Here is a 12,799-nt window from a genome sequence, read left to right as displayed (position 1 = left end):
ACTGATAGTGAAGGCAGCAACGTGCGATGCTTAGAAAGGCTGGTTTGCTGTGTTGCCCTCAGACTCTTTTGTTCATGGAGTTGATTGAAAGGGTTTCAACAGGACACCTGATTTACTCAAGATCACATGCAAAAAGACTCTTAGAAACGGAGTCAAAAGCTCCAGACAGAGAAAGACACATGCATTTGCTTCTGGTCTCTCAGGCAATCCTTCAGCAAATGCTTTCTGGAGCGGCTGTAATGGAGTGGCTCAGTTGTAAAGTGTAGAAGACAGAAAGGTGGTCAGGACACTGTACCCACCCCCAAAAGAAATTTCCAATGAACAGAACCAGGATGCCAATGACACAGAGCAGCCCCCACCCCCGCTGTGGGAAGGAATAACACAAAGCTGAGTGTCCAGGGAAGACAGGGAACAGTTTTGCTTTTCAACGTGAATGAGGGACTCGAAGGTCCTGATCTCCTCCTGAGAAAATCAAGGAAATACTGGACAAAAGAGCAAACTCGTGAGTGAATGCACCCAATTTCTAAAGAGTACATGAAGAAACACGAGAACCAGATGGAGAAGAAGGAAGCCTAGGAGAAGGCCAGCCTGGCAGTGGGAGCCAATCTCCCCAGGACACATCAATACATTCTGGAACAGGCAAGTGAACTGGAAAGAAGCTGAACAACTTTATGGGCATGGGCTTAGAAGGAAACGAGTCAAGTTCAGGGTCAGCCAGCAAAGGTGAGCCCTAGTGAAACCGCAGGCTTTGGCTGGGACCCAGGAGAGTTCCACCTAAAAAAATCAGCTGGATGGGAAATACCCTGGCCTTCTTAGGGACTGGGCTACAGTGAGTGATGTCAGTCGTACACTGGATGAAGGGATCCAGGACTGCTGGAGCCCCAACCCACTTTCCACAAAGAAACTCCCAGTGTCTCTGCAGCAGGACAATTCCATTTTTCTATCCACATTATTGACCCAAGTCTCGTACTGAACCAAAAGTGACTGAATTCAGGGCTAATAAGAACATGGGATGACACGGAAACCAAAAGGACAATGCAGACAGACCCAGAGGGGATCCAGGTATCAAAGTTTTTAATGATGGTACCTTCCCTCTTCTACTCCAAGGAGTCACACAACAAGCGTGACAAGCAGTTAGAACACAAAGGGAAATGCAGGTCACACACATCAAGGCAGGAAGGGCAGGCACAATCCTACAGAATGCATTTGGCAAAAATACTCTAGAGCCAATTCTAAAAGAAATACAATCATCTAGACTGGCCGTCACAGAAATTCATACAATAGTATCTGTGGCAATTCACACAAGAATAGCTTACTCTTCGGCAGCCACTTGTCTCTGTTTAGAGAAATCCACCACGATACCCACTTTCCTCCTCAGTATTTTCAATTCGGCTTCTTGAGTGGTTTTCAAAGAACTCAGGGCATTGCAATGGTCTTCCATCCATCGTTGATATTCTGGAAAGGATGAGTTTTCTTTTGTGTGTGTATGTGCACATGACCTGAGAACTTCGGTTTGATAGGGAAAGGAGAAGGGCAAGACCTTGAAGGCAGGAAGGCATTCTTTCCCTTCCCAATGCAAACTCATTGCCACCATATGGGGATTTCTTCCCCCAAAATAACATACCCTGCAGTTCTCGTTTTTTGGCCCTAAAGGCTCTCTGCTCTCCATCCTCGGATGCATCCTGGGCCTTTAAGACAGATATGAGAAAAGACATTCAGGAAATCATGATCACACAACAACGTGAGGGCGCCTAATAGGACAGGATCATGCAGTGCAACAAAGAAAGCCCTTAAGGCATAATAGAAGAAGGAGAAAGTAAGCAAAGTGGAAAAGAGTTCAAGTCAAAGAACTCACAAATGACTTTCTTAGTGGCTTTCATTCATATATATATCCACATACATACATATATACACGTCTTCCCCTATTCACATTGAAAATGCTCCGTTTGGCATTAAGAGAGGAAGGGACTGTACAGTCGGGCCAGCCATCGCCCTTCATCGCTCAAGTATCTTGTGGGGATCTGCTACATATCTTGGAGGGCAGGGCTGAATGATGTGATCATTACCTCGCTGTGAAATCAACCATACTTCCCAGTCCTTATAAGAGCAAACCTCATCATGGTGGTTCTAAGTGAAATCCCAGCTCACTGCTCCGTAGGAGTTTCAGTTCCCAGATGCCCACTCTCTACTGTGCTAAACAGCAAGCGAGGATGCTGCACTCACCTCACCCAGTGAACCAAAAGCCTGCCGGAGCCACATTAAGCTAAAACTCAACAGCCAGCTCTTACCACACCCTGATTCTTGACCTTCTTCTCTCTCTCAATTTGCAAGTGAGCCCGTGCCCGACGAAGGGTGTCATTTAAATTTTCATTAACTTCCTCAACCTTTTTGATGTTCTCCTTCAACAAAACATTTTGAATGAGTAATAATAATCCATTCCTTGGGGCACCTGGGTGGCATCCGGGTGGCACAGTCGGTGGAGTGTCTGACTCCTGCTTTCGTTTTGGCTCAAGGCCTGATCTCAGGGGTATGGGATTGACCCCTGCATCAGGATACACACTCAGCATGGAGTCAGCTTGGGATTCTCTCTCTCCTTCTGTCCCCTACCACTCACTCTTTCTCTCTCTCTCAAATCAGTCAATCAAGCAATGTTTAAAATAATAATAATAATCATGATAATGATGATAATTCATTACTTTGATTTCTGTTGGTAGGACACAATTCAGGCAAAGAAGGGATTCTTACCTTCCATTGAAGCACTTCCTCAGAGAGAAACTTATGTTCACTCTTGGTTTCTGCAAGGTGTTTCTTGCCTTCCTGGATCTATAAAACATATGAAGAAGGAAACAGAATTCCAAAATAGCATCGGGTTACACAAACCTATCTACTCATGTGTGACTCCTTTCAAAATAGAGAGGCAGTGCTCTACATTTGTGAAACTTCTCTTGAATCAGGACCATTTCTGGATCACATGAAATAGGTCAATAGGATGAACTACAAGAGGTGGAAGTAACCAAAATGAAATCACAAAAAGTATTTGAAAAGGCACTGATACCTTCAGCTCCCAAAGGGATATTTCCTGAGCAAGCTCCCTGTTTTCTGTTCTAAGTCGACGGATCTTCTCCTTTATTTGTTGTAAGGTTACTAAAAGGAGAAAAAAGAATCTCAAAGATAACTAGCAAAACCAGTGACATTGAATAATCCCAGTGTATGAGCACCAGAGACACATTCTCTGACACTTGGGTGTAACTAACTTGTTAGCATTCCCATTGTGCCCTAAGGAAGCAAGTTTTAGCAGCATTGGAAACCTAAGACAACCTATTTCGGGGAGATTCCTACTGAAATTTTTTTCAAAAATAGAGAAACGCCCTCAAATGTCTTCTAAGTTTACTCCCATCCGGAAGCACCAATCTTGGAAAATGCAATCACTGCAAATGCTGATGTCATCCCCAGATACCTAACAGAAAAACCAAGCATCCTGTCAACTAACATTTCTCTCCTCCAATGATTAAGGTACAAAAATAAGTCCCTGCAAACAACCCAAAATGAACAAAACCATCCTTTGCTCCTGCTCAGCGCCATGTCCGTTTCCAGATCCTCCTTGGAATTCCACACAAGGAAAGCTCAAAGTGGCAATTGAGTGACACCTCCAAGGCCTTCAGTGACTTTCTGCTGCTCACAGATTGCCTGTCATGAACCCTAGGCAGGGGCTCTGGAGGACAAGATCTTTGGAATCAAACACACTCGGGTACAAACTCCACGTTACAGTCTCTGGAGGGCCTGGATAACTCACACTCCCTGGGACACAAGCTTTTCTCATCCCAACATGAGAAGGTTACCCTCTACCCTGACAGGAAAACAACTCTCATGAAGCGCCCTATCACAGATGGATAACACATCGAAGGTCGAGAACACAGACTCCTCTAACTGGCACTTAATTCCCTCATCTTGGGGTACTTGCGTGGCTCAGTCGCTTAAGTGTCTGCCTTCAGCTTGGGTCATGATCCCACATCGGGTCTTGATTCCACCCTGGGTCCTGGGATCCCCCATCTGGGTCTGGGCTCAGTGGGGTGCATGCTTCTCCCCCTCCCTCTGCCAGCCACTCGGTCTGCTTGTGCCCTCTCTGTCAAGTGAATAAACAGAATCTTCTAAAAAATAACAATTCTCTCATCTTACCTCAAAGTGCAAACTTCTCTTCTATTGGCCCAATGTGAGCGCTCTCGTGCCCTGAGATCTCTCTTCTCACCACCCCCACTGCTGCACTCACAGGGACGAACACCAGCATTCAAGGGTTTGCTATGTGCCAGGCAGCCACCCTGGCCGTCAACAGACAGCACCACGGAATCACCACAATCCATGAGGCCCGACACAGTACATCACCCCCACTGGCACCCGTTCCTTTCCACTCATCCTCCCCTGGCAGGAAAGGCTCCCTCCACTTCAGACTCAAAACCACGCTTTAAACCTCTCTTGTGACACACGCTCTGTCTGGCAACATGTGGCTCCTTCTCTAAGTGTAGCCTGCTTGTTAGACTCAAAGAGTGTTTTCTCATCTCGACATTTCACCAAGAGCCAGTACAAAGTACTGGCAAAGTACTCACTCCAGACCTCAGGCTCCTATCATCGCATGCCTCCTAAACATGTCTCTGCAAAATGACTCTTCCTATTCTCCCTACTCCCATGAGGTATACCTCCTCCTGGTCTCCTAAGAGATGGCAACACCCTCCACATTGTCACTTAGACTCCACATGGGAAAGAGAACGATTTTCAGGAGTTACCAAGTCAATTAGACATCAGGAGTCACCATATTTATCCCTAGTCCTATTATACCCACATCAAACACCAGTACCGAGAATTTACGACAATGAAAACTAAAGCCAAAAAAACTTACCTTGATATTGTCGAGGCTTTATCTAAGAGAGGAAGAAACAAAATGAAGTTTGATGTCAAAACATATTACTAGTCAAAATCTCTAGTTCAGGTCAATACCGAAACAGTCATCCAATAAAAGTACAATAATCATTTTGTTTAGCAGAATGACTTCACAGGATGAAAAAAGAAGACAAAATTGGAATTTCCTGATTAAGTCACCATAGTTCACAATCCATTTCTGATAAAGAGCACAAAGGATATATCTTAGTTTTGACCCCAAAATCTAGTCACATTCTGTGAAATGAACGTTCAACCTGTTCAATTTTGACAGCGGACCATGCAGACATTTTAAAACGTATTCATGAATTCATCATTTCCGTAACTTTAATGCAACCCAATAGCCACACTGAGTTCAGAAACGGATTATTCTAAGATCCTGAAAGAAAGAAAATGGAAGGAAGGGAGGAAGGAATGTAGGAAGGGAGGCTGGCAGGTGAGCAAAGCGCTGACAAAATTATGCCGTTTTCCTTGTCCAGAAAGCTTCTCTGAACTATTACTAAGGGTTGGCTGTTTGCTGAATTCACACACAGTTATGGCACATCAGGTGCTATGAAGTTTCCCAGACTGCTACAGAGGGTCATCAAAAAGAAAGAAAAGCCATCGAATGAGAAAAAGAGTGGCACGTGGCGAGAGATGAAGCATAAGCAACAAGAGAAATGACAGCGGATGTTTCAAAAGAGGGGAACCAGGCTATCCAGATCGAGTCACCCTGATAAATTATAGCTTAGGAAACTCTAGGCAAGACCCCATTTTGACACCATTAACATATTTCCCCATTCAAAAGTTTTACAGGATGAGGAGAGGCTGAGGCCAGCCCCCAAATCTTGCCAGGATATTGGAATCTCAGCAGGCTATCAACAAGCCAGTCATAATAACGTTGTTAGGGGAAAGTCCATCAGTGGAGGGCAAACAGAAAACCATGGTGATTCCTGTAACTTCACATGTTGCTTAGGAATCTCTGAGTTGCTCTGGCCCTTGTCACCCAGCCCCACAGGAAGGGGAAGTGAAGAGACAGATGAGCAGAGCAAAGATGTCATAGTTTTGTTTTCCTTTTTTAAAAAATTTTTTATTGTTATGTTAATCACCATACATGACATCATTAGTTTTTGATGTAGTGACCCAGGATTCATTGTGCATAACACCCAGTGCTCCATGCAGAACGTGCCCTCTTTAATACCCATTACCTCGCTAACCCATCCTCCCACCCCCCTCCCCTCTAGGACCCTCAGTTTGTTTTTCAGAGTCCATCGTCTCTCATGGTTCATCTCCCCCTCCGATTTCCCCCCCTTCATTCTTCCCCTCCTGCTATCTTCTTCTTCTTTTTTTCTTAACATATATTGCATTATTTGTTTCAGAACTACAGATCTGTGATTCAACAGTCTTGCACAATTCACAGCGCTCACCGTAGCACATACTTATTTTCCTTTTGAAGGGAAGGTTTCTCCATTGGCAGGGAGAGGGGGGAGATTCCATTTAGAAATAAACTCAGAAGTTTTCTGTTCTTCTTAGAAAGGTCTGCCTTCAAGTGAAACTATGTCCCCAGAGCCTAACTGGGCCTTTCCCAAACTAAGCAATAGAGGTGAGGGGGAAAGTCTCCACTCCAATGCAATCTCCTCCCTGTCTCACCTGGGAGTAAACTCAGTCTAACCGCACACAGATGAGTAGACAACCTCACCCTAACGTCCTATTTACCTCAGTTCCTTTACCAGAACAGGAGATCTAGCTTTCAACACAACCTCACAAGGCATACTAGAGGTAAAAACCACGCCAGCAAGCACTAGAATCACACTACCTGAGGCATCTAAGGCAGAGACGATGGCATCGGCAGGCTGGGAATTTCATGTCCCTTCCATACCTGATCTTGGATCTAAGCAAAAAGGGGGCAGTAGGAAGAAGAGATGATGAATGTAAGCAGAGATATGAAACTCTAAGATTTTACCGGGATGCTGGACAACACCATAACAGAAATGAAGAATGCCTTTGATGGCTTCATTAAGAGACTCAACATACCAGAGGAAAGAATCATTGTGCCTAAAGAATTTCCGGCAGAAACTTCCAAAAAGAAAAACAAAGACAAAAATTAAAAAGACAGCACAGAAAATCCAAGACCAGTGGGACAATTACAAATCGTGTAACACACACATAATAGGAAAACAGCAGGAGAATGGACAGAGAGACAGTTGGAGCAATAATGACTGAGGATTTTCCTAAATTAATATAGCCACCAAATCGCAGATCCAGGAAGCTCAAGACAAGGAAAGCAGGATAAATACCAAAAGAAACACACAAACAACTAACACCAACGATGCCTAACCCAGAATGTTCAGTCACAGGTCCTTAAAGACAAAGGAACAATTCTGGAAATCTGGAGCAGGGCTTGGGTGTGGGTGGTGGAAGGGGGAAGGAGAGCAGTAACCCTTACCCAAGAGGAATAAGGATAAGGACTACATCACACTTCAGAAACCTTGCCATCAAGAAGGATGAAATGTTTAAAGTGTTCAAAGAAACATCCAACTAGAAACCTGTGGCCAGTGAAATGATCCTGCAAAACACACTACAGAGGAAGGAAAACCGTCGGGGATAATGATGGGAATGACGTCAACGGTAAAGGTGTCAATTCTCCAAAAGACATAATAATTTCTCATGTGCATGCATTAACAACAGAGTGTCCAAGTACATCAGGCAGAAACTGAAAGAATTGCTGATGGAAACAGACGAATCCCTATTATAGCTGGGGAATTCAGAATCCTCTATCAGTCATTGACAGATCCAACAGATACAGAAATTCCATGAGAACACAGGTGAACTGAAAAGCATCACCGATCAGCTGGATCCATTAACATCTGCAGAATAATCCATTCAACAACCCAAGGAAAGACATTCTTCTCAAGTTCCCATGGAACATTCACTAAGAGAGGCCATATTCGGGGCCATAAGATACATCTGAACAACCAAAGGAAAAGAAATCACAGGAAGTATGTTCTCAGACCACAGACGACTCAAACTAGACATCAAGCACCGAAAGATAGCTAGAGAATGACCCAAAAATGGAGATGAAACAACACACTTCTAAAGAACACATGGGTTGGAGGGCAGGTGGGTGGAGGGATGGATGAAAGAGGTGAAGGGGATTAAGAGTACACTTATTGTGATGAGCACTGAGAAATGTATAGACTTGCTGAATCATGTTGTACACCTGAAACGAATACTACACTGTTGGCCAATTATGCTTGAACTTTAAAAAAAAAAAAGAACATATGGATCACAGAAGGCACTGCAACACAAATTTACATCTATTTCAATCTAGGTGATCATCAAAATTGATGTATTAGAGGGATATTTCTATTACTGAATGGATACAAAAGGTCCAATGACTATAAAATTTTCTGCTTATGTATGAAGAACAGTATATATAAGCTACTTTAGTATACTTACAGCGAGGATGGTTCTCCAGATATAAATGAGAAGGACACAAACTCCCAAGGGGGCGGTGATAATGGGAAGTTTCCATAGGACTCCAACCCCATCAGGGCCAAGAGGGAAACGGTCAGGCACAACATGGACAAGCTGAAATAACACGTGAGACAATGAGGAATCTCAAAGATTTACAATGTCTCTGTCCCAAACAATCAACTTTACAAACCCTCAACCAGCCTCCCCCAGGTAAGCACACCTCTCAACTGCCTCCCCACGGAGGAGAAGGAGCACAGAGGAATTCCAAAGGAGCAGGGGCAAACTTTTGGGAGTGATGAGTGTGTTTACTATCTTACTGTGCTGATGGGTTTCACTGTGTTTACCTATGTCAAATATCAACAAACTCTATTCTTGAAAAAGGTGTTGTGATCATATATACATTACAGAACACTGAAGCTGTAGGAAAAATCTAATAGGCAAATCTGAAGAGATTTGATTTTGCCTACAAACACATTGCAAATAAATTTTCTATAGCTAACAGAACTTAAGAGTTTATAAGCCCACATAAAATAGACAAGATAAGTAAATGTAAACTTACAGTAGGTAAGAAGTCACTGACTTCTATTGTACATCCATGAAGGACCTGGATAAACTCCTCTGGAACCTTTCCAAAAATATGCCCCAAATTTATGGAAGAATGAGAGAAAGCAAGAATAAAAAATGTACTAGAGATATAAATGAGAATGTTCTATGGACAGATGTTTATCGATAAGGACATGAGTGAGAGAGAGACAGGAGGCTTCTATTAGAATAATATGGGATGAGTATTTCAACAAAAATAAATGAGAATTATTGTTTAGTTTCTGAAAACAGTCATGTTTTCTTTCAATGCCCACTTTGCTTCAGAATCACAGCCCAAAATGTCAGATTTCAGGGGTACATGAAGATTTTCATGATCAGGTGATCTTGTTTCTTTTGATGATATCTGTGACATTTTAAATTACTTGAACACCTATCTCCAAAAGCCAGTGAAAGACATTCATGTTCCTATTTCTCAGTATTGTAACTAAATCAGTCAAGAGCAGCTCTAAAATTTAATTTTTTAAAAGATTTTATTTATTGATGTGAAAGAGAGAGAGAGAGCATGAGCAGGGGAAGGGGTAGAGGGAGACAGAAAAGAAGACTGCGAGCTGAGCAGGGAGCCCAAGCAGGGCTCAATCCCAGGACCCTGGGATCATGACCCAAGGCTAAGGCAGAAGCTCAACTGACTGAGCCACCCAGATGACCATGAAATTTCATTTCTAAAAGAATACAAAATTCCTGGATATGGACACCAAAACAAAGAACACATCTCATTTTACAAAAAGTGGAGTTCCAAGTATTTTAGGAGACGAGACGCTCACAATGCAATTCATACTCATTCACACCAAGCTTGAATTGTGTGCAAACACAACTCTCTAGAAAGTACCCCTGAAATCTATAACATTTTCATCTTCAGCCCTCACAGCTGAGGTCACAAACATGTGTGCTGGTGGGAAACATACACGGTCTTTGAACAGCCGCTGTCTGAAAGAGAACATTAGCTATCTGCACAATGGTTGATCATGGGGATCAAATGCACAAAAGACAGAGGCCATCTTGTCACAAATGGAAAACACCCCCAGTTGTGGCCACGTGGTACATCTGGCAGCTGTCGGGATGCTGACCAGTAGCTGACTCTTAACTAGATGACATCCAATGGGGCCAATAACACTGGCTTCTAACAGACAATGGCCATGAGCAGGTGGAGGAGGGAAATGCAAGACCAGGTAGTTTATGCAAGAGCTCAGAGATGAGGGAGGGTGAGAAAGTCCAAGTGATCTATGAGATGCAGCCTAGGTAGAGGGGAATATTTCCAATAAAGACTACCAAGAAATTCCCTCCTTTGAAGACTCAAAAGAAACAGAATCGAGTCTCTTTTGACTGGAGGTATTCATGTGGGATGATTCTGCCTCAACACTAGGGTCCTTCCTGACTACTCCCACTTTGCAGAGCCCTCTCTAAGAATCTGGTGTAGGCCGATCTAAAGAAGTCTGCTTATTTCTAGGGTGTTCCCTGTCTGTCTCTCTCTCCTGACGGTAAGGGTTTTATTTTTTAAGGAGTGAAATATCACACTAGGAACCAGGTATTTCTTTATATTGGGACAATCCTAAGGACATTCAGGAGCTTTTGACTTTGGGGAAATCAACACTCTGTACACACTGGGCCAAAGAATGGATAACAACTCATTCGCTTCCTGATGACATCAATCCATCAGATTTTCCTGGGACAGACGTCCCAGCAAGATGCGGTCACTTAGTGTCTGCTGGGCTTCTCAAGGCTCCCGTGGATCTGGTGGGACACAGAGCCCCTGGGGACAGCTTCCAAGGCCAGAAGGAAAGGGCTGACTCAGAAGTTGTTACAAGTCAACCAACCAGGAAGCACAGAGCACAAAGGACACTTCACTGTTTAACACTCGAGTCCCAACACCGATGCCTAAGATACCACTGTTCCCAGGGCTGCCAAACTTCACAAATATGAACAATGTGCTGATATGAAATCAAAGTATGTAGAAGATGGACCCTAAACATACAAGGCTTGAAGCAGGATCTTCACTGGGCTTCCAGGAGCCAGTCTAATACCCGTAGCTCCTAGACATTAGCATTCCTGACATTTTCAAAGACAAGTTGAATGAGATCTAATGTACATATCATACAAGCCCCCTATTGAAGACAAAGAGCTCAATGGCTTTTCATAGCTTCTCAAATCCTTCCTTCTTGACACCATAACCCTAGTATTTTCAGGTTTCCATCCTGCCAGAGCTGCTCTTTTTGGACCAAGTGCACAGACAGGACCCAGAACTTGATGTGGACGCCTGTGGCCCCAGCCCCTTCAGGCTGACCGAGAAACCTGCCCTGCGGTCCTCGGTCTTCAGGAAGAACTGCAGTTCTTCTCAAGTTCCCACCAAGGACCCCATGAAAAAACTATTATTTCACCACCATGTGAAAGAACCCAGGAGGAACGAAGACACCACTAGCAGCTTTGAGTCACCGGGTGGCTCAGTCAGTTAAGTGACGACGTCTTGGTTTGGATCAAGTCATGATCTCATGGTCCTGAGGCTGAGTCCCTCTTCAGGCTCTGGACTCACTGCACAGCTGGCTTGGGATTCTCTCTCTCCCTCCCCCTCTGCCCTTCCCCCCCACACCTGTGAAGATACCGGTGAAGTGCCATGTTTACTCACATTTGGGTTTGGGGAACCGGGACAGCGGAGCAAGAGCACCAGGAACAACAGCCTCTGCACCTTCATGTCTTGGTCCTTCCAAAGGGTGCTGGGGCGTCAGGGAGGAGGTGGAGATGGGGGGTGGAGTGGAGGTAGGGGTGGGTGGGGTAAGGAGGGGTGGGAAGGGGTGGGAAGGGGACAGGGTTTTAAGGACGGTTGGGAGCAGGGTAGAAATAAAGGGTGGGATTGGGGAAGGCGTTTGTCAGGAGAAGAAGGGGTCAGTGACGGTGTCAGGGTCAGAGTAAGTACTCGAGGGGAGGTTCAGAAAGGGTAGTAGGTCAGCAGGTTAGGAAATCACTAGGTCAGCAGGAAACAGTAGCAGGTGAAGGGATTGGAGGACGATACACTTTTCTCCAAGCCTTGCCCTGGTTGAACCGTTCCTTAGCAACCCAGAGGCTTTATACTCTCTCTCAGCCAGTCATCTGCCTTTGCCCCTGCTAGATCATAATGGACACCCCGCGTGACCTCATACTTAAAGAGCCCCTTCCCAACTGGCGCCCCACCACGTGCCATCCCAATAACAGGTCCTCTCTGGAACTTTGGCCATCCTTCTTGTTTCTGCTCCCTCCCAACCCGGGTCCCTGTTCCCCTCTTCTGGGCGCTATCTCCTTCCTTCCAGAACTCCCATCCTAGAGCCATTGGCTGAACAACATATAAAGCAAAGGAGGACAGAACTGCAACAACAAGCAAATACACAAGCAGAGTGGGAGGTTTCAACCCTCTCTCAGTGACTCAAAGCACACAGAACATCCATAACATGTAGACCTTGATAGCAAACCATCTGAATCCCACAGCTATCTCCGTATGTCTGTCCACATCCATATACCACTGTGGAGGACACACTAACTTTAGGCATATAGGATACACTTACGAAAATGCACCCGATCTATTTTGGTCATAAGGGACATTTCAGTATGTTTCAGAGGCATGAAATCACAGAGAGCATGTTGTGGTAATAGAATGTGCTAGAAATCATGGATAAAAAGCTCATTAGAATTTCCCATATGTTTAGAAATGGAGAATTACCTCTATAAATAAAATAGGAGTAAAGAAATCCCAAAGAGAAAGCTACCTTGGAACCGAATGAAATAAGCATGACAAAATTGTAATCAAGTATGTCTTCTGGGCTGGTATATCCTGGGATATTAGTATGAG

General features: G+C 44.3%; 1 protein-coding gene across 1 annotated transcript; it reads right to left on the bottom strand.

Moving 5' to 3' along the window:
- Positions 1-1,340: 1,340 nt before the first annotated feature.
- On the bottom strand, positions 1,341-11,687 carry LOC116629204 (transport and Golgi organization protein 1 homolog). The gene is made up of 6 exons (XM_032399512.1): positions 11,606-11,687; positions 8,368-8,499; positions 4,892-4,913; positions 3,056-3,144; positions 2,746-2,823; positions 1,341-1,688 (listed from the first exon to the last, which is right to left on the bottom strand). The coding sequence occupies exons 1-6, from the start codon at positions 11,669-11,671 to the stop codon at positions 1,341-1,343; spliced, it is 735 nt and encodes a 244-aa protein (XP_032255403.1). The 5' UTR covers positions 11,672-11,687.
- Between the last annotated feature and the right edge of the window lie 1,112 nt (positions 11,688-12,799).

Source organism: Phoca vitulina, unplaced genomic scaffold, assembly GCF_004348235.1.
Source record: "Phoca vitulina isolate PV1807 unplaced genomic scaffold, GSC_HSeal_1.0 scaffold382, whole genome shotgun sequence".
Lineage (NCBI taxonomy): Eukaryota > Metazoa > Chordata > Mammalia > Carnivora > Phocidae > Phoca > Phoca vitulina.
The sequence above is the reverse complement of the archived record's forward strand: the minus strand, read 5'-3'. Positions and strand labels throughout refer to the sequence as shown.

Coding starts and splice junctions, on each gene's coding strand:
- LOC116629204 (XM_032399512.1), bottom strand. CDS start 11,671: ATGAAGGTGCAGAGGCTGTTGTTCCTGGTGCTCTTGCTCCGCTGTCCC. Junction 3,145..4,891: donor AAAGCCTCGACAATATCAAG/GTAAGTTTTTTT, acceptor TTCTCCTTTTAG/TAACCTTACAACAAATAAAG. Junction 1,689..2,745: donor AGGAAGTGCTTCAATGGAAG/GTAAGAATCCCT, acceptor TCTGTCTTAAAG/GCCCAGGATGCATCCGAGGA.